The 25317-nt window shown below is 40.2% G+C and overlaps 2 protein-coding genes across 5 annotated transcripts; one reads left to right on the forward strand and one right to left on the reverse strand.

The window, feature by feature from the left end:
- Positions 1-229: 229 nt before the first annotated feature.
- Positions 230-20735, reverse strand: YTHDF3 (YTH N6-methyladenosine RNA binding protein F3). 4 transcript variants are annotated; one of them, XM_077352300.1, is made up of 7 exons: positions 20515-20634; positions 19012-19036; positions 14946-15040; positions 12923-13008; positions 10177-10295; positions 8122-9699; positions 230-1378 (listed from the first exon to the last, which is right to left on the reverse strand). In XM_077352300.1, the coding sequence occupies exons 5-7, from the start codon at positions 10192-10194 to the stop codon at positions 1355-1357; spliced, it is 1620 nt and encodes a 539-aa protein (XP_077208415.1). In that variant the 5' UTR covers positions 10195-10295; positions 12923-13008; positions 14946-15040; positions 19012-19036; positions 20515-20634; the 3' UTR covers positions 230-1354. The 4 variants fall into 4 exon arrangements, with proteins under 4 accessions (XP_077208415.1, XP_077208417.1, XP_077208414.1 ...); XM_077352302.1 differs by lacking the exon at positions 10177-10295; XM_077352299.1 differs by lacking the exons at positions 10177-10295; positions 14946-15040 and having other exon boundaries at positions 20515-20735.
- Positions 20736-20832: 97 nt separating this feature from the next.
- Positions 20833-24852, forward strand: RNF4 (ring finger protein 4). Its single transcript, XM_077352303.1, has 2 exons — positions 20833-21022; positions 21351-24852. Exons 1-2 carry the CDS (start codon positions 20861-20863, stop codon positions 22200-22202), a joined length of 1014 nt encoding a protein of 337 aa, XP_077208418.1. The 5' UTR covers positions 20833-20860; the 3' UTR covers positions 22203-24852.
- Positions 24853-25317: the final 465 nt, after the last annotated feature.

Here is a 25317-nt window from a genome sequence, read left to right on the forward strand (position 1 = left end):
AGAAGATGCCACACATGATGTAAACATTTGCTTGACAGAGACACTAAGCATTCATACAACAGTGCCTTGTAGTCTCTCTTCTGGGAAGATCCCAATAAAAGGTGGTTCAGTATGCAGCTAAATACAGCTTTTTAACAGACTGTTACAAACTGGCTTTCAATGCAGTATTTCATGCAGCTGTGAGAGAAAGTTTTTAGATAAGTTAATTTAAAAAGTAGGATAGAAAATATTCAGGTGAATATGGTACCTAGGCTTTTATTATATAGCACTAACAGATAACATGTAAACACAGCCATGAGTATACAAACTGAAACCATGGATACGCATTTATTTCCCAAAGAATTTGGAAATGAAAGAATACCAGACTATTAATCAGAGCTGGGAACAAACAAAATCTGAGAAACAGAGTATATTCTTGCTAAACAAGAATTATGTTTATTTAGCTAGTGAATCACCTAGAGGAGTAAATTTTCACTTCCATGATAGCAATCTTTTCAGGCTTGCAAACACCCAGAAATAGGAATTAAAGATTTTAAATGTAGTTATAAAGGTCATAAAAAGTCTGATTTAGACTGAGGTACATGTACTCAAAACTGAGATTGAGTGGTAGCAAACAAACAGTTCCTCAGACAAATGCACTTTTTTCGGTATACATGTTACAGGAAAAAAATAAGGAAGTGTGCATTAACTGGTGCGGCCCACCAAGCTGCATATATTAATATTCTCTACACCAAACAGTTTGAAACAAGGGAAATGTCATTCTAATATAATTTCATGTTATATTTCATTTGGCTAAACTGCAGCTCAAAGTTGCTTTGCCATATTAAAAGTTTACTACAATAATTTTCACATGAACATTTAGACTTGAGTTTTACTCCAGGACTAAATATGGCATGATTTTGCTTTTATTCTGTTGAATAGCTAAAAACTGACAATTAAAAAACTACATCAAAGAAAAATAAGTTGAAGCAATGTGAATCTCACATCATTGAACCACTTATGATGGTTAATTGTTAGTATTCAACAAATTCAAAGAGTTAATGAATCCTTGCATTCGTTCCATCTCCTGTGCCTTAGCTAGGATGCATAATTACAAAAGACAGCAGATACTGGTAAAAGCTTCAGGACAGAAAGTGCTTGACGAAGTTACAGTTCTCAAGTGTGTTTGGTGAGAGAGTATAAGAGCAGATGCACTGATGAGAACCATTACAAGAAGAGTCAATTTTGTGTTAAAGTGTTCAAAGATGTCACCTTAAGCAGGACAAAGCTTTAATAACGTCTTCTTAGACATATTAGGCATTTCCAGAGTCTACATCATTAGTGTTGTAATTCTAGCAGGACCGTCGCCATATAGTTATTGTTTGTTTCTATTTCTCTCCTGTAGAACAGAAGAAAGGAAAATTAGTACAGCATTGTCATAAAATACTTCTGCTCTGGGTAACGGAGTACAGCAGCTGTTCAACTATAAATATTTCAGAAAGCAGTTAGGAGGTATCACAGTATTAGCTGAGCAAAAAGCCCATTTTCAAAATCTTCTCAAGAACTCTAGAAGTAATTAAATACCATTCACTGGACTTAGCAAGATAACAGTTGCTTCCATAATTGCACTTGGTCTCACTCTTGTAAAGGTCTGTATCACACTAGTGTTTAAGTCACTCAGCTACATAGAACAAGAGCTCACATGACAGAACAAATGGCACAAGGATAAGTTCTAGTTATACAACCAAAAACAGTGAGTGACAAAAGCTTGCTACTGTGCAAAAAAACATGGAAAAACTTCCTCTGACATATCTAGTCATCAGTGGCACTTCAGACTCTTTGTAGCTTAGCAACATGCTTTTCTACAGAAATGCACTATACTACAGGACAATTCATAAGATGTAAATTTTCAGAACTGGTGTTTTAATGTAGGTTTTATGCTACCTTGGGATTAAATTAAAGTAAATGTCAGCTTCTACTGTTCTACATGGATATGTCTCCATGTGAAATGATTCATTATGTGTACCATGCAACGAACTTCATTTGCACACACAATGTCTCAGAAAAGTATTGAAACACCAAACTCCTGATAACCTAAAATAGTTCTCTGTATTAACTGACTGGTAACATATTGCTGCTCAGTCTTTGCGTTTGTCACTTTGTTAAAAGAGACCTCAGGGTTTGTTTTTTGAAGCAGAAAAGTTTTAGTAAATCTTACCCACTCTGCCTTGAACACAATTAAAAGTCCATTCACAGGTCACTGTATTTGTCCATATTGCAAAGTATTTATGTATTTATTATTTATTAATTTATTTTTGAATTCTTAGGCCGCCACTCCAAGAAAACTGGCTCATGGCAGTTTACATGAATCTGAAATCCCATAAAATAGTAAAATTCCAATGAAATCCAAGATGGCGGTAAAAGTACAACAGCAGGATGGGCCACTAGACCGTTACCATCCCCAGCCCCCACATCCAACAGTCGCACATCCCTCAGTGATATGTCCTGGAAGCTTTTACGGGCCTGCACAGGGAGAGAGCAGTTCCTCCTAGCCGAGCCTCAACCAAACACCTGGTGCAAGAACTCGGTCTTATAGGCCCTGCAGAACACTGAAAGTTCCGTCAGGGTCCTTAGCTCTTCTGGGAGTCCACCAGACTGGGGCCAGGAGCAAATAGTAAATGTAGTGTTAGGTTTCATATTCCTAAATCAATGATTACTCAAACCTTCATGTTTAAAGTTTTCATGAACCAACAGAAGTCTAACATTGAGGGTTTGTATGGCAAGTGAATGCTTGAATCTTTTCTTTTATTCCTTCCCAATTTTTCTTCTCCTAATGTTCAAACTTCTACATCCAGTGCTGAAGTTACAAAAAGGAGCTTTCACATGGACTTCAGGAAAAATAAGTGGGGGACTCATAGGGACTAGTGGGTAAATATCTAATTTCCTTCTCCCCTTGTTCCCTTACCTGAAAGCCCCCACAGCCTTTCCCTTTTCCCACTTTTTTCTTTCCTTCCCACCTACAAGCCAACATACTTTACTCTGCCTTCAATTTTCCTTTCTTCCCATCCCCTTGCAGCCTCTATCTAGAATAATTATGCTTTAACTGCATAGTGTCGGCTGCCACCTGAGCCCAATTTCATAGCAGTGAACCTGCATGGTCTTGGAAGAGGCTCCCTCACTTTACAATGTATCTTTTCTCTTCCACACATCATTTCCTCTTTCCTTCCTCCTGACAGTCCTCATATCCTCACTGTCCCCTGCTCTTTTCACCTTCCCACCCAAACAACTTACCTTTCTTGATCTATATTATCTATTTACTTCATTTATTATTTTCTTCCAAGAACAGCTTACATTACTTTTCTTGCCTCTATTTTATCCTCAAAACAACCCTGGGAGATAGGTAAGGCTGGGAGTGTTTGACTGGCCTAAGAACACCCAGCAAGGTTCTATGGCAGCACTGGGATTCAAAGCTGAGTTCTGAAACTTTAACCCCTACACCACATGAGCTTTTGTGTGACACTGAACAGTAGCAAGCAGCCAGGGCTGAGTAAGTCTGATGGATGCCGACTGCTTGGTGGATGCTGATGGGCCTGGCCCTGTTGAGTTAGGGTTTCAAATTTATCCCCTTACAACAGCAAGTGCAAATTGGAAGCAGAATGTGAATATTTAAAATTCTGCATGAACTGAAGCAGAGTTAATTCAGGAATGGTACATGGGACAAGTTCATTCTTGGCCAAAAAGATAGACGTTGGACACTCTATCTAGAGAATAAGACAGTACTCTGTAGTCTGTACACTTAACGGATAAGCACCAGAACTACTGCACAATATAATTGAATTTAAAAGGCTTTGAGAGCAACTTGGCACAAGCTTCTGCAGCCAAAAGACAACATGTAGGGGGGGGGGGGAGTCTGACAGAAACTAATCAACAGGTATTTCTATGGTATGCCAATCATTCTTACCATAAATGTTAAGATATTTATTATTTATTTAGTATTTAAACTTTTATTCCGCCCTCTCTAGGCAAACTGAGGGTAGATCACATGATTTACTTCACTTATTTTCACATTTGTAAGATACTTTATTTTTTCAATATCTTTCCCCATAATTGTAAAATGCTTATTCTAATCACAGGCAATTGTAACACATTAATTTGAAATGAAACTCTTAGGGAGAATAAGGGAACAAAATCCTATCCCACAGAAACAGTTGTAGGAGTTTTTTTTACATCTGGTTAGATATAATGATTTGGGTTCAATAACGTCACCATCCTTCCTTCAACGCAAGGTACTTTCGTCCTTGTATAAGTGAAAGGCTCCATCACTATAAGGGTCCTATTATGATTATTATGCAGAATTAATATTAAGCTTAGAAGCAAAATATCGTATTTCATTTTTAAGGTTATTTCCCTAACTTTAGAGCTGCAGAAAGATGTCATGATTTGCTCTACTGAAAAGCAAAATATTTTCAAGAGTAAATACAACACATTATCAAACAAGTCCTACAATCTAGTTATAGTAATTTGGTATATGAAAATTTAGGCTAGTTGAAGTAACTGAAGCTAACCTTATTTAAAGACAAAGATATGGTCTTAACGGCATCGCAAATCAAGGCTGACAAGTGGTTTTGATAACATGAGCATGCATGACCCATTATGCACGGGGGTTTTAGCGCACATTCGGGGTGGAATGGCGGCGACTAAAATCACGGATAACGCACGGAGCCGGCTGCAACCGGCTGCAGCTTCGGTGCATGCCACCGAAAAAACCGCGTCAGTGAAACGCGGAAGAAAGCGCAGCTTCCGGGTGAGCGGGGCGCAACCAGAAGCGGCGCCCGGATCGGCGCGTGCATAATCGGTTACTCTGGGTTTTGCCGCCGTCGCGCCCCGCCCCGTGTATAACCGGTATGCGTCGCGTCTTCCCCCTCCGCGTTTTCCATGTGACCCGAAATCGCCGTTTCGGCGGCCATGCATAATGGGCCCATCTCTGGATGGCAAGGTCTACAAATGAATTCAGCATACCATGCCACAAGTGTGAAAATACAATCCAGTTTGGTTTCAAATCTTTATTGTTATCACTGCTGGAGGATCCAAATTATTACAGCTTGTTTACAGACCATGATTAAGGCCCTTATACAGATTACTAGCTTTTTTGTTTCTTCCAATACTGCAAAACTCATTCAGCTCAAAAAAGCTGCACAGGCACAGCTGCAGTCTGAAGGCCTTTCCATGGGAAGTGAAAATAGAAATGACAACTTAGTCAAAAGGATAGCATCTTTGATCTTTATACAGCTGGTTTCTGTATTTGTATCCAAGGCCCAGACTGAATATTGTTTGTTCACCTAGCTTGCCAAATCGAGGTCTTCGAGTTAAATAAATCTAATTCTAGTGACACTGACTAGTCCAGTGGACATCTGTATAACACCCTTTTAATCAAAATCCACTAAGTCAGTGGTCCCCAATCTTTTTATCACCAGGGTCCGATCAATGCTTGACAATTTTACTGAGGCCGGGGGGATAGTCTTTTGCCAAGGGACATCGCTGCTGCCTGAGCCCCTGCTCCACTTGCTTTCCTGCCAGTGCCCCTGACTTCCTGCCGCTCGCTGGAGGGGGGCGTTGCCAGCACCTGCTGCACTTGCTTTCCTGCCAGTGCCCCTGATTTCCCACTGCCCGCTGGGGGTGCTGCCAGCAGCAGCTGCACAGTGCCACACCGAGGGGGAGCTCCAGCCACAGTGGCCCCCAGAGAGCACCAAAGGTGACCCGAGGCAGCAGCCGGGGAGGAGGAGCCAAGGCCTGGTACCGGTCCCTAGACCGGGGGTTGGGGACCACCGCACTAAGTAATTTCTAGCGCCCTACCTGCCCTCCAAACACTTGGCGACAGTAATCCATGCAACGGTCACTTCCAGACTAGACTACTGTAACTCGCTCTGCACAGAGCCTACCCTTGGCTTTGACCCAGAAATTTCAGCTGGTACAAAACACGGCTGCAAGGGTCCTCATTGGAACATAGTGGAGGGCCCATAATCAGCTGGTGCTACACCATCTGCATTGGTTACCAGTATGCTTCCTGATCGAGTTTAAGGTTTTGGTTTTAACCTTTAAGGCTATACGCGGCCTGGGTCTTCTTTATCTGCGGGACCGCTTATCTGATTATGCCCCCTGCAGGGCTCTTCACTCTGCGGGTATGAATTTACTGGTGGTCCCAGGCTTTTTCAGCCCTGGCCCCATCCTGGTGGAATGAGCTTTAAGACTCACTGGGTATAATATATCATTAGTATATCTTCCAACCTGCTCCTATCACGCACAAATGTATGAATGAGTAACAGCTCCAGATAATTGTTTCTATTTCCTACAGATCTACAAGTTGGGGGCTAACATACAAGGGAATTGCAGAAGCAGAAATTCTTCTAAACAGTCCTTCTCCCTACAGCACCTTTCAATCCAATGAAAGCAGATATTGGGAGACCAGACAAGCTACCCGGGACCAGGGGGCTGCAGAGATGATAAAATCATCCCTCCTGATTGTTTCACCATGAGTGCTTTTCACAGACATGAACACAAACTGTCACTAGGTTCTTTCTCCTCAGTACAGCCAATAAAGTTGTATGACTTTCTGCCCCCTGGGCCCTGAAACTTTCTGTGAATCAAAGGGGGCTGCTGAGAGAAGGGGAAAACCTTTATTTTGATAGGCTTGTAAGAATATGCATTTTAATGACTGCTTCCAAATGAACAGCATGCAAAATGTTAAAACAAAAGTGTGGTCTTAAATGTAGATATGCACACTTAAATGTGTTTTCTTTTTTTCACCAAATTTATTCTTCAAGACACAGGAGAAAAAAGTACTCATCCCTTGATTATATAAAATTTTTACTTGTAGTCTCTTCAAAAATTGGATTGCAAACAGCAACAACTCCATTATTGAGCTATATTGCAGTCTAAGTACCTAACACCAGCCATTTTCAACCTTTTGCCCATGGAAGGAGCTCTTGAAATAATTTTCAGGCTTCAAGGAACCCAGGAAGTGGTGTCAGCTCCCTGCCACAATTCCAGAAGTGACATCACCATCTGTGTTAAACAGGCAGAATCAAGGTGGACGGGGGGGAGGGGAGAGGAGGTGGGGTTTAAGGTGGGAGTAGGTGGGCAGCTTCTGCCCCATCTCAAGCACACAAGAGAATTCACTCATGTTCTGGAGGAGAGCAGTGGAAGTAGCCAGTTCCACAACTTGTGGCAGAATCCATTAAGGAGAGAGGGAAAAGGCTGCAGACCCACTCCAGAGTTCCTACAGACTTCCGTGAGTCCATGGGAATCTGGTTGGGAATCCCTGATTTACACTATGAGTTGCCCTTGCCAACAAGCAGACTACCAGCGACTAGCTGGGTCTTAGGGAGAAATGAGATTCAACAACCACCCTGTTTAGATTCACTGCCTCCCATATCATCCCAGCACCCTGTGTTAGGACAAGACTGCAGCAATATTACTCATGGAATATATCAGCCATCTCTCTCTTTAAATGATCTAATATAATCCTAAAGGTCAAAGTCTCAAACAAGATATTGGTTCAAAGGTAGTCTTCGCAGCTATTTCACAGTTATGCTTTAAATTACTTGAAGCAATTTAAACCTAGCAGCTGACAGGTGAATCTGCCCTTCTCAGGTTAGGTACAGTAAATGTTCAGGGAAGACACATATCCCAGACATAGGTTTGAGGGCACCAAACGAGCTCGAGATCATGTCAAATTCTGGCTTGTGAACTGGCTCATGCTCATCCCCTATCCTGTAATGCTCCATGTCTTGAATACCAAGGCATTCGACTGGGTTTATTTAACTGGCTGTTCTGCTTCCATGGGCAAAAGAAGCAGAGAGCTAGCATCACTATTAATATCTCTTTTTTACAGTCAAGTTTTTAAAGAAATTGTGGGTTAGATCCCAAGACCCAGAATTGGAGAACCACTTCCAAAGACTATGCGCTTATGGATTCAAACCCATTATGTCACAAAAGCAGCAACTGCACTGGAACAGTTTTTCAGATTCTTCCCACTATATGAGGATTTCAAAGGTTTGTTACAGTAAATGGTCATGGTAAGGTATACTTTCAAATGCTGAGCACTCAAAACATAAAAGACAGAATGTAACTTTTGGTCCTTACCCTACGCATGGCTTCCTCCTCCTCTTGACGCTTCTCATAATGTGCAAAGTCATCAAAGATTGAGGTGGTATGCTTGAAAGTAGCAATTATTTTAAGCACTTGCTTGGCTTTTTCTAGGGGTACTTCTTGAGTGTCCCTCGAATTGGTAACTGGTTTGTTGTCATTGTTTTCCAAGCGAATGTGCCGCAGCTGGTTGTTCGGAACGTCTTTAACAAAGATCCATTTAACATCAAACTTCCCCTTCCATTTATCCTGAGACCAGACACCAGCATATGCGTTGTAGTCCACCACAGACTTCATCTCAGCCACTCCACAGAAGTGTCCACTGCCATTCACACTGAAAAGTAAATAGAGTGGGCCTTTTCCATTCAGCGAACGGTACGCAGCATCCAAGCGCTTATTACCATGTTCAGTACTACACCAGATTGAATACTTAATGGAACGATGTATATCGTCCTCTGAATAACTTTTGATTATAAACACACGACCGTTCTTCAGGTTCCAGTCAAAGTCTTTGGGATTATAATTATTTATGGCCTTTAGTTTCTCCAATACTGGGTGCACTTCTACACCAGAAGGTGAAGAGCTAACTGGTATAACACCTATACCATAGTTTTCATTGCCAGCTCCATTGCTCTGATTGAAGCCTACACCCCTATTGCGAGGAGCTACCCAGCGATTCTGCAGCTGTTGTTGCTGTAGCTGATGTGGCTGGGCCTGTTGCTGAGGTCCTTGTTGCTGCTGCGGCTGCTGTGGAGGCAGTTGGCTTTGCACCATTGGTGGTGGCTGAATTAATGGCTGAGGCTGCTGAATTATAGTCTGAGGAGGCAGTACCGGCTGGGTTGGGGGAGCTTTGACTACAGACCCTTTGTCATCCCAAGTTCCAATATTCATGTTGTGTTTTATAGGGGGTGGTGGGACAGCAGGCCCCCCAATTCCCACATTACCTTTCGGCTTAAGTTTTGGCTGAGGCTTAGCTGGCTTTCTTGCGATGGCAGCCCAAGAGGTGGGTTTAGGTGCTGAACTGCTAACTGCAGGCACACTATTTGCTGCAATGCTTGTCATTCCTGCACTGCTCAAAGCTGAACCAACAGTTTTTGTTACCGCAACTGTCATATCACCGCCAATTTTCAGTCCAGTCATACCTTGCTCAATGCTGCTAATACCAGGCACCTTACTTAAGGTATCATTGCCAAATCCAGCCTGTCCATCGGCTATAGCTCTGCCAAGGGAGCTAGGTGGGTAGCCATAGCTGCTGCTATAAGCAGAGCTTTGGGTTGATTGCCCCTGAGATCCACTTGTCCCCCACGTAGAGAAATCTGCATTCCCAGGAAAAAAATTAAATCCATGTTGACCAAGGAACGGAGGGGTATTTCCTAAAGCCCCAGGTTGACTAAACACACCATCAGGGATGTAGTGGTGTTCACCATTGCTCATCTGTCCGTAAGTTGTCAAGTATGGCATTGGAGGATCTCCTGCTGTAGACCAAGCTGCTTCACCCAGAGAGTATGGAAATCCAATGGATGGTGCATAATAACTAGGCATATATGGGTCTGACATTGGTGGATAGCTATTACTCTGCAGTAGAACAAAAAATCAGTATCAGAGAAATAAAATTTGGTGCTTCATCTACTTTCTTAATTTGCTTATAATTCTATATTTAAACATCTAATAATTTGTACTAAAAACATCATAGGTAAACATCTAATATTAAGTTAATTTCTGAAGGTTAGCTTTCTAAAAGAAAAATCTGGTCTTGACGTAAAGAGCTGAAATAGAAACATGACTGCTATCTTAAAGGCAACACAGACAACAACGGTTAAGAGGACAGCTGATCTAATAAAGACCACTGGATTTAAACTGGAATGCAACTTTTCAATTAAATTATTGGAATTAAGTGCTTTGAAAGCAAATAATACTATAAAGTCTGCAGTTGTCTCCCCTGGCTTCCCTTCCTTTCTCCAACTTTAAACAAATGATACATGTTATGAGATCTGATAATACAGACCAACTGTACAGTGTGTAAATGGGCAAATATTCCCCTTAGCAACTTGCCTCTGTTGTATGCATCATGGCCACTGGCAATAACTTGTATTTCCTGTTAAGTCACCAATGGAATTGTGGAAGGCAGATTTGCTATTGACAACTCTGGTAATTACCTCTCCTGTGATCACCTACAGAAAATAAGAAGTCACCTCCACATAAGCAGGTACATAGGTTTTTGTAAATTAAAGGGAGTGCGTTGTTTCCTCTTTCAAACTTTATACCAGAAATGAATACTGCAGATTTGCATGTTTGTACAGGAAAGCTAGTAATTCTTGTGGACTTCATTTACCCAAATTATCATCAAATCAACCAGGCCTACTCTATTCAGTTCCAAGAATAAAGGGGAAAGGCACCCTATTCCCTTTGGAGAAGAAGGACCCAACAGAATGGGAAGTAACAGAAGAAAGTGCATTTTGAATATTTTATTTTTAAAAAACGTGAAAAGTTTTTTCCTTCAAAAAAAAAAGCAATAAATCCTGCTAAATGATGACAATCCTATTACACGGAGTCTGAGCTCAAGAGAGAAGTATACTTCATGATTTTTGCAAACACAAACAAGACTAGAGACATCCTGCTACACTGTACTTACAGCTTAGTTGCCTTCTCTTATACTTACCCATTTCAGTGTTTTATAGTTTAAATAGAATTAAATGGTATTTTACTTTAGTCATATTAGATCTTCATTAATTCCCATGGAAACCTGTGACCATTACTTACATAACAATAAGGAATATGCCAAATTTTATAAACTATGTTATAAATGATATGCTTTGCATTAAATCATTAGTAACACTTTAGATTTGATAGGAAAAGTATATACTGCATAAATACATTGTCTTGTCAAGAACAACCTCCAGGACTTTCTATTTTTTTAAAAACAATATTGTTACTGCATCTCTACACATATATCATTAGCAAACAAGTATCCCCACCACCACCACACAAAGTAGAAGGAAAGCAAGTGTGTAGAGATTCAAAAAGAGTGGAGAACAGCAAGCTGCCAGAGTTATTGGGTAAAAAAAACCCTATAACTTTACTTTGAACCCCAACTGGAAAATGTTATGGCTTCTGCCATAAGCTAATGGTCATGAGAAATTAGAAGGCAAGCATTAGTTCTATCAAATGAATGCAATTGCAACTATGGACAGATGGTTTGTGAGATACACTTCTGTTGCTGGCACTTAAGGAATTAATGCTAATCCTTGTTTGTTATCCATACTTCTCCTATGCCAATGTGTTCCTTATAGAAAAACCAAGTGCTTTTTTCAACAAAAGTCCTTACAGTGGCTTACAACACTTTAAAATTTTAGCAATAATTCCTTATCCTTATCTTCTTTCCCAAGGCATTTGCTCCCATTACTGAGAGAGTATTTTAGCATTTCTACCTGGAGCAGATGTCATTAATGGATCGCCTTTTCATCACTGCAGATGGCTTTTGCTTGCACAACTTGAAAGACAGTGGGAATGGTCCTTATGGTTGTGCAAATGGAAGCCATTTTTTTGTGAAAGAGAAATGATTTCTCTACCCACCAATCCTTAGTTTTCTTCACCAGACTAAGCCCCTTTCATCTCAACATACTAATCCTATCAATACTAATGTATATGCTTTGGACTGGCTCCACCAAAGACTTCATCCATATATATGTGCAGCAGTATTTGCCAATTGTCCCGTCAGGGCAAACCTGACCTCGCTTCTGTTCTTAGTGGACAAAAATTCCTTCTGCCCGTGAAAAACTTCTGGAGGATCCAAGCCTCGATTTACAGGTTTTCCTAGCACACTTCAGCATCTTATGCTTAGAAATTCTGTAACTATTCTGCAGCTACTGCTTTCCAGGACTGCTACCACAGGGCTTGAAAAATCCCAGATGCTAGGTCACCATAGTGCCTAGAAATGTTATTGTGATACTTAGTAGTTTCAGCATTTCATTGCAATGCCTCTAGGCAATTCTCAGTGAAAGCACAAAGGCTGGATCCAATTACTTTTTCTGCTGAGGAAAAGGGAAGGGATTCCTTTTGAGCACCAAAAAGGGATTGGAGATATCTGCAGACAAAAACCACATGAAATAGAGCTTATAATAAGGAAAGGAACGGGCCAAGATGGAGCAAAAATGCTGGCTGGATATTATTTATCATTTTGCCTCAGGATGTTTTGTTCCAGGACATAAAAATAAGTGTGTGTTGGTATTGCTTGTTTATATGCAGACTTAATTTTGCTACCTTTTAGCTCTGGTAGAAGAATAAAATTTTGCAAAGATTGCTAAGTACTAATTTTCGCTAATTTCCAAGATAAATATTTACTATGACAATTTGGGTTTGCCCTTGTCTTCAGCTGCTTGACCACGAAGTTCTTTCTGATGGTTAGAAGACCCTCAAGAACAAATACACTGCAGTGAAGGAGGCAGAAAGGATGCAGCAAAGGCGGAATCAGGCCAAATGATAAGAGCTCACCCACAACAATATAAAGCATTCTGTTAAACCCAGGCAAGGTTTTAAGAACAGGCTGTGAGATATCAATTCAATCAATTCCTGCTGCAAGCTGGATACAATCTATATTAACTTATCTCTAACATTAAGAACTTAAGGAAAAGAACCTCTTTGAAAAAGTTATTCAGTAGATGCATACAGTGAATGTTTACAATTGTTAGTAGAGCTTTGTTTGACGCTTTACTTCAGAAAACAAGTTCATATAATTGCTTATAAGGTTAAACAAAAAACAAATGTAGTTTAAGATTTTGGAAATGCTCTTTTAACTCACCTGATTTGTCTGGCTACTTAGATATGGCTCAAAATCATCATCATTTACTGCATCCTTTTGATGAATCGAACCGTTCTGCACTGAAACTGAAACATAATTTAAATTAGACACTTTTCAGAAGTGCTATCCTTAATCTTAGTTTTAAAAGCTTAAGATTTGAACATACACATTTCACAAGAATTTATTCTAAAAACAGTACAGATATTCTAGAGCTCAGAAAATACCACAGACAATCTGTTGGCAGCTAATATAAGAATACCTAAAAACCTGAACTATGTAATTGTACAAGAGAAAATGTTAAGAATACAGGCAATAGAAAAAATCTATGAGATGTTTGCACATACCATACGGTAGAATGGACAACTGTTTTACCAGCCTTCCAATAAACACAAAAGAAAGTACATGTCCAACTGATCTATATGGAACCAGAAATATTACATTAATTTGTTCTGTTCAAATAACTTCAGCTAGTCACATGAAAACCCTTTGCAATTAGAGTCAAGCTGGCATTACTTGTCAGTGTAAGTCTTTCATAGCAATTTTTCCTGCAACTCTAAAGACACAAGCTGGAAAAATTCAGCACTGTTACTGGCTGTCTGCAGAAGGAATGTTAAAGCAATACAAAGGTATAGATTTTATAAATTTCCATTTTATCAAAAAATGGCATTCTTGCCCCCCATGGAGAACACCCCCCTCTAAAGTTACATCTCTATAAAAGAGTAGTTTAACAAATGTGCTCACTTTCATGCAGCTCAGTAAAAGATGCTGTTTTAAAATACTGTATTGCATGAACAATGAAATTAAGTTTTGGAGGAATCAATTTACTAAGTATTCTAATTATTATACACAAAGTAGCTATATACAATGTAAATGCCACTACACCTGTTTTTGTAGGACAATACGGTTTATTTTAATTTATTAAAACATTTGTACCGCACATTTCTGGGTGGTTCAAGGTAGTTTACATTAATAGTTTATCATTTTCAGTTAAAACAAGAACAACAAACTTCAAGTCAGTTAAGCAAGTTTCAACCAAGAAAACCACAAAGGGAACATGGCCAAATTACAAGAGAACGTTTACAAACTTCATCACAATACTGCAACAATCTCATGTTCTCAGGAATGTAAGCATGGTGAATGGCCCACAGCTTTGGAGTTCAAGATCTAAATGCATACCCAGCCTAGAACCTACATAACACTATATGACTTGCTTTTCCTATAGTATGTAAATGTAGGCTGTTTATATGGTCAGCAATGGGGTTTCACCATACTCCATATAACAATAGTATCATAGAATAATAGAGCTGTAACCTCATAGTTTACCTGTTTGTTTTCATCTACAAGAGTAATGCTATTTTTTTATGTAAGCATACATCTGTGGATATATACAGGTGCAATGCAGTCAACCATGACAACCTGCCACTTAATCTGTCAGAATACATGCATGCTTGTTATTCCTCTAATGTTATACAAGCTGAACCCAAGAGGGGATCTAACTGCTCCAAAGCAACATTTTTTATGCTGGTGGCAGGGATGAATAATCCTTCTTAAACTTCAGAGTCACACTACAAGAACTAACCTATCAGAGGTTAAGGGAAACACATTTGAATTTTAATCAGTCAAGAAAAACAGAAAAACTTTAAAAGTTTCATTTCAGGGAAATGTGCCAATGAAAACAAAGAAAAAGCAAGAAAATAGTGACAATTTTGTGAAAGTCACTCAACAGAGTCACTAAAAGTCTCAATATTAAAAGTCTTACCTTCAGCTCCATCAACATTCATCATTCACATTAAATAAATTGTGAAAAGTAGCCCAATTAACTCTGTAGTCACAGGCATGTTTTATTATGCTCAGAGAAAAAGTATCTGCCTCATGCACTACACAAGATTTTCAGCAAGTCCAAGCTTCTAACACTGAAGTTTATATTGTATTTTCTGTTTTTCAGGTTTTAATAAAATTTAGAAAAAGAAAATAACACATAACCTTTGCCAGATTCAGCTCTAAATTTTTCACAGAGACCTACATTCCAGCAAACAAAAGGCTTATCAGTTCAGCCACACACTTAATGGTCTTCTATGGACATGTACTTCTGCTTTCATTTTCAGAAGCTTCTACTTGCTACAGTAAGAGAAAAATTTGAAGATTTTTAGAAAGCCTCTGAAGAAGGCTGGAACTAGACAAAGACACAGAGATTTGAGCAAGATAGCTTTAAACATTAAAAACTTATAAGAACTCCTTATGAAATCTTGTTTTATGCAACAGCTAGCAGAATTTCACTGAAAAATAGTTTATATCATCAAAATTTATCCCCAGCATCTCTTGATAAAATTCTCTTGCTTCTAACAGTCTATGTTTTGCCTTGGTGAGGAGAGAGATATGATCTTGTTTCTACCATTCTGCACACCATCTGATGTCATTTCCAAATCATTCTTTACTGTTGTTTTCTGCTCTAAGGGAAGAAGATGGACCAGCCAAACACTTCGGAAGTGTTACAAAATTCACAGGGAGATATATGATTTTCCAGTGCAAAGGTTTGTTGTTTTTAAAAAAACAAACTATATGTCAAATAAGCAAATGAAAATGTACTTTACTTGTACAATGCATTCTGAACTGAAAACCTTGAAGCAGAGGCAAGTGATGTGTGATGGACTGTCAAGGATCAATGGCTAAGGGAGTCTGAGAACTTTTGAGTGACAGGCTGTTCAAATGGAATTTTGTTGACAGAATCAGTTGAGGAATGACAGTTGAAGAAACAGCTAAACACTAACTCACTGCAAGGAGACAAAGAAAGTGAGAGGATCAAGAAGGATCCTGATTCAAGCCAAGCACTGGAAAGAGCTTCTAGTCTAGTATAATATAAAGAGAAATAATTCCTGCCCGGAAAGGAAATAGCTTCAAGAAACAAGCAGTGATTCCTGGTCGGTGTATGAAGGAGGATTTGCGGAACTTGGTTGTATGTTCTTCCCTTCGAAACTTTATGTATCAGTGAAACTCAGAAACCCATGCTAGAGTGTTTCAGACCTTGTTGAATTGCAGAAATATTTATTTGCTGGCAACAATTTATTGGGGGGGGATACAAAGTTACCTTGGGTTTATTATCAACTCATACATCCTACACCTAATTCCACAAGGGCAAACCCAAATTGTCATAGTAAATATTAAATAAATCATTTTATTTCCGTCTAAAGCCTTTTATGTACTATTTCAAGAACAGAATATGAGAATGTGATTTTGTCTTTTTTTCTCAGTTTAATAATTATACAGAAGCATCTGGGTGGGAATGCCGCAAATAAAAAGAAAAAAGTATTATCTATCTACTAGTTTACGTTATACACATTCAGAGCTATTGGAAATTCCATATCAGATCAAAGTTATGTGGATACAGATATCATGATCCATGGCCCTATATATGTTTGTAAATGTAGTCTGACATCCAGACCTTTAAATGTCTTTAATTATAGATGTGCACACTATAATATTTTCTTTTTTTATAGTTGTTGCTTGACCCTTTTAATACAAATTGTGAGGGCAAGATCACCATAGGATGAAATGGGGGGGGGGGGAGAACACATTTTAAGTTTTTGAAACCCATTAACTCAGAAGTCTCCGCAGAATCCTTCCTCCTTTAGTTCAGCTGAAAGTATATTTGAAATCAAACCAAAGAAAGAATCCTAAATTGGTCTCCTTGGAAGTAAGTCATTTTATAGTCAATGGGTCCTTATTTCCAAGAAAGTATTCTTAAGATTGCAGTTCAAGCATAGCTTGAAAAAATGATGGAGTCACATATTAGTGACTCTGCTACAGATTCAAAATCATGCTTTAAGAAGAATGATAATCTCAATAGCCAGCAACAGTTATCAGCCAGTACAATGCAAGTTCTGAATATTTAAAGCTCAATTATTTAATATTTCAAGCTCATATTCTTACTATGTTTTAGACTGAATGTTATTATTGGTTTGTTGGTTTTAACTTATTGTTTGAACCATATGAGAGGACAATATAGACAATTAATACATAATAATTATTAGTCTGTTCAGATAAACAAACGCACCTGAGAAGAAATACCTCAAGGCGAGGGGTGTGTGATGCATTGCTAGTAGTTAAATATTTCAGCCAAGAGAAAACTGTGGTCAGCATTCTCTTATTGATATTAGAAAATTAGCAGATACAAATATTACACAGATAAGAAAGTCAATTATGTGTCTTTCCTGCAAACAGCTGCTCTTTAGAAAATTACATGTATTAAAATGTTCTCATTGTAAAATGGTGCTGCAATGAGCATTGGTGTATAACGGCCAGTGTTTCAGAAAACTCATACTAGAAAGAAACATTGTGATATGATGTTCAATCAATGGATACCAGTTAGCTGTTTTATCAATCACTTCCACAAATACAGGTTCTTATCTCTTCCTCATAGCTAATTATACTACAATAGCATAAGCACATTCCACACTTTATAATGCATTGTCAATAATTTACCATTACAAGCAAACTGGTTGGAAAAGCATGCTGTAAGAAACACATTCTTCTTTATGACAATCAGTCTCTCTCTTACTCTCTCTTTTTCCTGCCTGAAAAGGACTCAAATTCTCATGGTATGATTTTTGCCTCTTATCAATTTGGGGCTCTGGCTAACTGGCAAACTATTCTTACAATGCTCTCAACAAAAACATTACCTATCCTTCAGAAACAAAAATTGATGGTACTTTCTATGGGATGGATTCAAATCATCACCAGCTCAGTGAAATTTCCCCACCTAACAGGAGACTGCTAAGGACTCTCCAAACCCCCCATTCTGTAGTTGTAGTGAAAAGATCCACAAGAATAGCATAGCTATGAGAAGTTCTACAGCAAGAACGGAGAACTGGTAGAAATCAACAACCCTCCTGCATAAATAAAATGGAACCCTTCAGATCAAATATACTTATCTGGAGCTTGAGCTTTCTGAATTACTGCAACAAAATAGTATAGCAGTAACCTTTTGTCAGCTCTATCTATATGACAATGAACTGATTGGTCATGCAGTGCGAACTAACCATCTTTACTACCAAGTAATTCATATAACAAGAATGCCACTGTGGGAAGTTTCTTTTCTATCACTTGTTAGCAATGAGCAGGAGTAAAGCTTCCTCACCCCTACCCCATAACAGAGTAAAATCAACATAATAATATGGCTTCTCCTACTGGCCATCTGCTGTAACTACATGCTCCTCTAGAAGTTTTTTTGGGGTTTTAAAAATTGCTACTTTATTTTTATTTTAAATTCTTTAATAGTTGGCTGATATTGGAGTTAAAAAAAGCCACTGAATCATTCTCATTTACTGTAACCTTATCTAACACTTTAAAATCACTAAATCATTACACATTTTAAAAGTTAATTTCACTCATGCTGAGTGTTAAACAATTTATAAAGTAAATACTTAAATTGATTGGCCAAATGACATACTACCCTGGATCTTCCTGTTGCACTGGTGCTGCTGTTAGCAGTGACTACTTGAGGGAAGGAATGTTGGGATATATCCACAAAAATGCGTTACCACTGATTTTTGATGCAGCCCTCTCCCTTGCTTGAATTCTGTAGTCTAAAAGAGACTCTATATTGAATGTAATTGGACAGAAAAACATGGAGGCTGGCTATAACAAAGCAAGATAAAGAAGAGCAAAGTAGTTATAAGGAAAAGAGTAAACTACTGAATTATAAGCTGGAAAATTACTTAAATGAAAAAAGATAAACTGACTTTTACTTTATCCTACTGTAGCAAAGCATACTGGATTTTTAATATGCTTGACCAACATTCCACTAAAGAAGGGGCTGTATCATTTGATTACTCATGCTTCCTTTGATCAGAACGATCAAGGTGATGTAACATACTAAAATGGATGGGAAATTCCAATTTATAGCAATGGGCAGATGATTCACTGTCTTTTACACTGATGAATAATGAAACAAATCACTATAACAGTATAAGTTATCAGAAAAGGGGGCTGCTTCCAACAGCAACAGTTTAAAAACCCTCCCCATTTCAGAGTAATTGTAGGTTCAGTCTTTTCATTACTGGGAACCTAAACAACAACAAAAATTAACTTACCTTTATTTCCCTGTCCTTTAGGTCTCTGTTAGTAACAAAGAAAAAAACAGAAAAATCAAACATAAATGCTTTTTCTATGCATCAAACATTCACTATTTATATTATAGTTATAAATACACTGCAACCAAAACAGCGGTAAAATGGCTCATTTTATAAACTTACGCTAAATTGCTTAACCAAGTTAGCCAGTGTTGCTTGGAATGCTCATTACCATAAAAGTTAGAAACCACTTACATGTTATTGATTTACAGAAAAATAACAAAAACATAAATCATATAATATTTTATGTTCATGCAGCCTTTCAAAGAAGAGCTGTTTGTATTTATACATACTGTCTACCTCACAAACCAAATGTATTCACTTCACTAAAAGCTCAGTTGAAAAATAATATCTATCAGTTCAAAGAAGCTGTTGGTAAAAAAGAGCAAGAACTTAACAAAGAGGCACAACAGTACTCCATACTTCAAGTCCTGTCACTTATGCAAACGAGAAAGCCATTAAAACTACTGCAAGTCCACTTAACCATATTAAAAGTAAACAATGGCATAGTCCCATCAAAATAAGCTTGCATTGGGGTTAAGATTAAAGATTTCCCTCCCCCCCAAAAAATTCCTCCCTCCATTACCATGTCTCCTCACTTCCCCTTTCTTTCACACCAAACTTGGCTTTGTAAAGGATTTTTTCAAAATTAGACATGATCACTTTATTCCCAGCAGAATAAAGGAGACTCAGTAGTCAATGTTAAGGCCCAAACAAAGATTATGATTAGAAGAAGTGATAATGATCGGTTAATGTATCAATGAAGACTGGAGCTTGCATAATGAAAGTCCACGCATTTATTTCTGAGTTCATTCCAGCCCTCCATTATCAGAGAGCACACACAACGAAAAGGAGAAGCCCAGCAGGGTGAGGCTGTGCACGCTCTCTCGGAGAGATACAAGGGATGAGAAAATACGGTGGAGGGAGCGGGAAAAGTAACCAGGCACCAGATTCAGAAGCATGAAAACACCAAGAATATGCATACAAATCTGGGTAATTTAAAAAAATCCCACGTTTTTTAAAAGATACTACCTATAGGGGAAGGGGACGAAAAATGGCTGCAAAGGGGCGCGGGAAGCCGTGGCAGAACTAAAGAAGGAAAGTGGTGACTGGGCGAGGAGTAAGGCACGAAAACCTCGAGCCGAAGATGAAGCGGAGATCTTTCGGGAGATAACGTGGCGATGCCCGTGGGGGGCTGGAGGCCGAGGCGCTGGGGGAGGGAGACAGAGGCAGGAGGCAGCAGCAGGAGGCCCTGCTTGTGAGCGCCCGCGGCCCGGCCGCTGCGGGAAGGCCCCAGGCTGGGGCTTAGCGGCCTCCAGGCTCGCGGAGGGGGCGGTGCTGGGAGCGGGGAGGAGTCCCACGGCCTCGGATGTAGCGGGCACCGATCCCCGCTATGCCCGGCGGAAGGGAGGCGGAAGGCGAGAGCGACTACGGGGCGCCGCGCGGGCGAGGCCCAGACGGTACCTGGTCGACGCTGGTGGCTGACATTCTTTACGGGGAGCCGCGATCCCCTCACCCCGCTCCGCCTGGGCCTCCTCCTTCGCTTCTTTCGGCCGCCTTCGCCGCCTCCCCTTGATTGTCTCCGCGCTCTCGGCCTGGTCGGTGCCTCCGAGTACCGCCCGCTGGACACAGCACAGCTCCCCTCCCCTGCTCCGGGCTCCGCTTTCCCACAATGGCGGACGCGCTCCGGCTCCCACTTCCGCTCCACGGCGCCCTGACCTTCCGCTCTTCCCCCCACCTCCGCTGATGACGTCGGAGCCGACCTTTCCGTCTCCGCCTCGCGTCACGTGAAAGAGGGACCGCAGCCCGCATGCGCCAGACCTGCCTGGCGGTACCCGTATGCTACATTGCCAGACGGCCGGCCGTGGCCGATTCAAACCGCGCTGGGGCGGCGGAGGCGCATGCGCAGCCCTGCCTACGAAGAGCAGTGAGGAGCGGCGTTCAATTGCTCTCAGCCCGGTCGGAGTGGAAGGTGCGAGGAGCGCTTGAGGCGGGTCGGGGAGGGCCGAGGCTGCTGTGGGACGAGCGCGCGGGGCGGCCTCCTGCCTGCCTGGGGCAGCCCTCTGGTTTCCGCCCTTGCCCGGCGAGGCCTCTTTGCCTTCGGGCCGGGTGGGGAAGGTCTCCGGGGAAGGGGCGGAGGCGAGCCGCTGCGCTCCTCCTCCTCCTCCTCCCGGGGTGCGGCGAGGCGAGGCGGAAGGGCCCTGCTGGGGCGTGGGTGCTGGCCTCGGAGCCCAAGCAGGAAGCCGGGGCGGGGTGTTGCTTTCGCGGCCTGCGGCTTTCACGCCTTTCTTCCCCCCTAGCGCCTCCTCGCGTGCTTGTTTGCGAGTCCGGATTGCCCGCCTGCCATGAGCCCGACTGATGCGAAGCGCAGCGGAGCGAAGCGCCGGAAGAACAAAAGAGCGGCCGGCCTGGGCCCAGACAGCCTCGAGGTCAAAGCTGTGGACGCGGCCCCCTCTACCGCCTTCTCCGCGCCCTCCACTTCCTCGGTGGCCGCCGCCTCTCCTGCCGCCGGCAGCGATCTTCTGGCAAGTGCTGCGGCGGCCCCCTCCGTCCCCAGCGAGAGCATGGGCAAGGCCGAAGGGCCCAAGAAGCGCTGTGGGGGGACAATTAATTCTAGGCAAACTCGCAAGCAAAGTCGAGCGGCGGCTTCGGCTGTGGAGGTAGGTTCCCAAGTAGAACCCATCGACCTGGAAGAAAGTGTCTGTGAGGAAGTCGTTGACCTCACTTGTGAATCTTCGGAACCAGTGGTAGTTGATCTTACACACAATGATTCTGTTGTGGTGGTTGAAGAGCATGCGCGGCAGCGACGCAGTCGGAAGCTAAGAAGCCAGCAGCTTCCTGACAGCTGTGTCTTAAGTAGTGATGATGATGAAGCAAGAGACAATGATGTTGTGTTGACTAGTACATTGTCAAGGGAATTGGAATTGCTGGATGATGGAGTTACAAGCTCAAGGCGTTCTGGTACAGTGAGCTGCCCAATTTGCATGGATGGCTACTCAGAAATTGTACAGAGCGGACGGCTCATTGTGTCAACAAAGTGTGGTCATGTCTTCTGCAGTCAGTGTCTCCGGGATGCTCTAAGGAATGCCAATTCTTGTCCAACTTGTAGGAAGAAACTTGGTTGCAAGCAGTATCACCCAATTTATATATGAAGTTTCAGGTTGTTCTCAGAAGAATTCAAATTGTACTTCTGAGCCTGTGTTTCACAAGTTGATTATATTTATGCACACAAATCATTCAAGGTTGTGCATATTGCTCACATGTAATTTTCCACAACTCTGCCATCTGAAACGCACTATTCGCTTTACAATTTATCAGGATCACAGATGTTGAAGAGCACTGATAACAGCAACTTGGTATTTCAATGCTGTTTTTGTAATTCAATAGGAATAACTTTAGTACTTTGAGAGGAATAAGTGTCAATGTGTTCAATACTTGAGAATCATACTCAAAGCAAAATTAAGCTAGGAAGTAAATAGAAACCTGCTACTTTATTATATAGAATTAGTCTGTAAGAATTGGATGCTGCCACCATCTGTTATTCCATTTCAGGCTTCCCTTCACATGGACATTTCTGGATTTCCAAGGAGACTAGTCTTCATAGCCATATTTAGCACACTTTTATTGCAAATCTGTTAATAGTATGCTTTGATATTTTGAATTTGTTTTCTTTTGGAATCACCATAGAAGGCACAAGTGATATTTCTGAGAAAATCTCAGCTTTCTACAGCCATAATCAATTGTAAACTAATCTATTTTCAGCAGTTACAGAACAGAAAGTTTAAACCTCACCTTTTCTCCCGTGTGTGTGAGAGAGACTTAACAGTAGCAAGATTTAGCCCCTGTAATATATTCTTGGGAAAATGTATTGTGTATGTTGAAATATTTCTCAAATGCTAATCTTATAATATCCTCAATAAGTTTATAATGCTAACTCTTAACTGATAAACTTGATTTTAAGTACATATAACTCAGTCTTCTGCTGGACAACAGCGTCTTCCATATAATATTTAAACTTGAGAAATTCTGGCATAATTTTGTTCATGGATGCGATGAAATGAATCCTAATCTTAAATCTCTCATGGAAAGAAAAAATTACTTTTGAGAGAAACCATTTTGGTTAGTTCTAGTACAAGATTAAATGACAGGAACATGTGATTACCTAAACAAATCTTAGGAATTCTGTAATATCAATTCAGTAGTTACAGAAATACATGCTGTTCAGCTACTTGCAGGCTTTATCTTGGTTCAGTATCCCAGAAAAGCTACTGGAGTGCCCTGAAGGATTCCCAAAATGTAACAAAGATTTCAGTTTTAAAAGTTTACAGATTGGTATGTTCCATTGAGCCTCAGCACCATGAAGGTGTTATTTTTTTCTTCAAACTGGACTGCCTCTACTTAGTTATGTTCATCTACCAAAAGTGCCCCTGTAGCAGGTCACTATAATGTCATTGTAATAACCTGTGTGATTATATTGTTACTGTATATAGGAACCAGAGCATGAAAAAAGATACCCAAATAAGAAAATTCATTTAGTTACCTGTTATGCAAATTAGTCTGCCACTTGTGCCTGGGAGAGTATCATCCAAAGACGGCAACTTTATTTTATCATACTTGTTAAACCATTGCAACTACAAAAAGCAGCCATGGCTGTGAACAACTAACCAATGTATTGAAAGTTAGCATATCAGTACCATAAAGTAAAATTGTGATTTTTTTTTCTATTGCACTCATGAGGGAAACAACATATACCAGTTCAGCGTCCAATTGAATAATAAAGTTAAAATGAAAAGGGGCCAAGAGCTGATTGACAGGGAACTCACTGGTGATAACATCATAGACATAGTTTTTGCTTCTGGTGTTAGAACAGAATCTGCAGTTAATGGTAACTGTCTCCCAAAGTAGCTTATTTTTATTACAGGACATGATTTTACAAATCAAGATGCTTTTGTTAAAAAGATGAGTGCATCAGACTGCTGTGTGTAGTAAAATAGCCATGCATAAGATCACATTGACAAGAATCTCATTTGTGAAGACTTGACTCCCCACATTTAGAAAGTAGATAATTTCTACATATGGCAGCCATAATACCACACAGTGTTCTGAATTTAATTTGAAGGAAGGCTTTTGTATTCTTCCTTATAGTTTGGGGCATTAGATTTCTTCCATTGAGGAGGTGGCTTGTGATATTTATACCATTCATCTATTTGCTTATGACAGGCCTCACAATAACATTAGCTTTGAAAACCTGAAAAATATGACAGTTGCAGCAAGGTATGCAAGATAGCCAATCAAATCTTCAATCTCAGTCATTAATGAGGAATGTGATGGAATTAATTTATTCATTTTAAAATGTATTATTAGAAATATAGTACCTCAGACCACTTGTTAAATATAGCTGAAAAAAAACTTCCCAGTCAACAAAAATGTTAAAACTATAGGACTACAATGATCATATACTGGGTACTGTTCCAAACATCCTTAAGATTGTTTCCTGTTGACATTTTGCTGATAGAAGGTGGAGGGAGGGGATTTTGCCTCATTCTCTTCCTCACTTCAGAACCCTGACGGTCATGGCTTCTTGTCCATTATGGTTTTGTAACCTCCAGCATTAGCTCTTGGTGATTGCATGACCATGTCAAGGAAAAGCAAGGACTTAGTCCCTTCTGTTGTCAGAAAAGGGACAGAATCCCATCCCATCTTACAATATTTTGGCTGTCATATCATCACTTAAACTGGTGTCATTGCCTCTGATGTGTACTTTTTGCTTTAAATAAAAACTTATATGTGTTTTAAGATTAACTAGAGCTTGTATATCCAGTGTATTCTCTCTTCCGACCTTTCTAATAAGACTCTGTTTTCTTCTTCAAGCTGTTACTTTTTCATCCCATTTAAATATTGATGGAAATTATCATTTGAATGGGTGGGCTTAATATGTGGTTATCTTATAAAATAAATTTTGAAACGGCTAGTACATAAGCATGAGTGTTCAGGATGAATGAAATTAAATTACAGCCTCCAAAAGCGATTATTTAACAGAAGGTTGATTTTAACAGTTTAGGAAGGTACAACTAAAGGGTTTGGATGCTATGATTACACATTAAATTAAATATGTAATAAAATCTGAGTAGGTAGTTATATCACGAGTTGCCTGTTTTTAAAAAGTAAAAGATTATATATTTTGGGGAAAAGGCCCATTAAGGCACTGTTAGTTTGTGGCAAAATGGCTTTGTATGAAATTTGGGTGAAAAATAAAATTTACTATCA

The sequence above is a fragment of the Paroedura picta genome, chromosome 9 (assembly GCF_049243985.1).
Source record: "Paroedura picta isolate Pp20150507F chromosome 9, Ppicta_v3.0, whole genome shotgun sequence".
In the NCBI taxonomy this organism is placed as follows: Eukaryota; Metazoa; Chordata; class Lepidosauria; order Squamata; family Gekkonidae; genus Paroedura; species Paroedura picta.

Bases quoted from the DNA above. Each gene is read 5' to 3' on its own strand.
- YTHDF3 (XM_077352299.1), bottom strand. From the start codon at position 20,538: ATGTCAGCCACCAGCGTCGACCAG. The intron at 19,037-20,514 runs GTACCGTCTGGG...TGTTACTAACAG, and splicing joins CAGCCACCAGCGTCGACCAG to AGACCTAAAGGACAGGGAAA. The intron at 9,700-12,922 runs GTGAGTTAAAAG...GTTCTACTGCAG, and splicing joins TAAGTAGCCAGACAAATCAG to AGTAATAGCTATCCACCAAT.
- RNF4 (XM_077352303.1), top strand. From the start codon at position 20,861: ATGCGCCAGACCTGCCTGGCGGTACCCGTATGCTACATTGCCAGACGG. The intron at 21,023-21,350 runs GTGCGAGGAGCG...CTTCCCCCCTAG, and splicing joins CAGCCCGGTCGGAGTGGAAG to CGCCTCCTCGCGTGCTTGTT.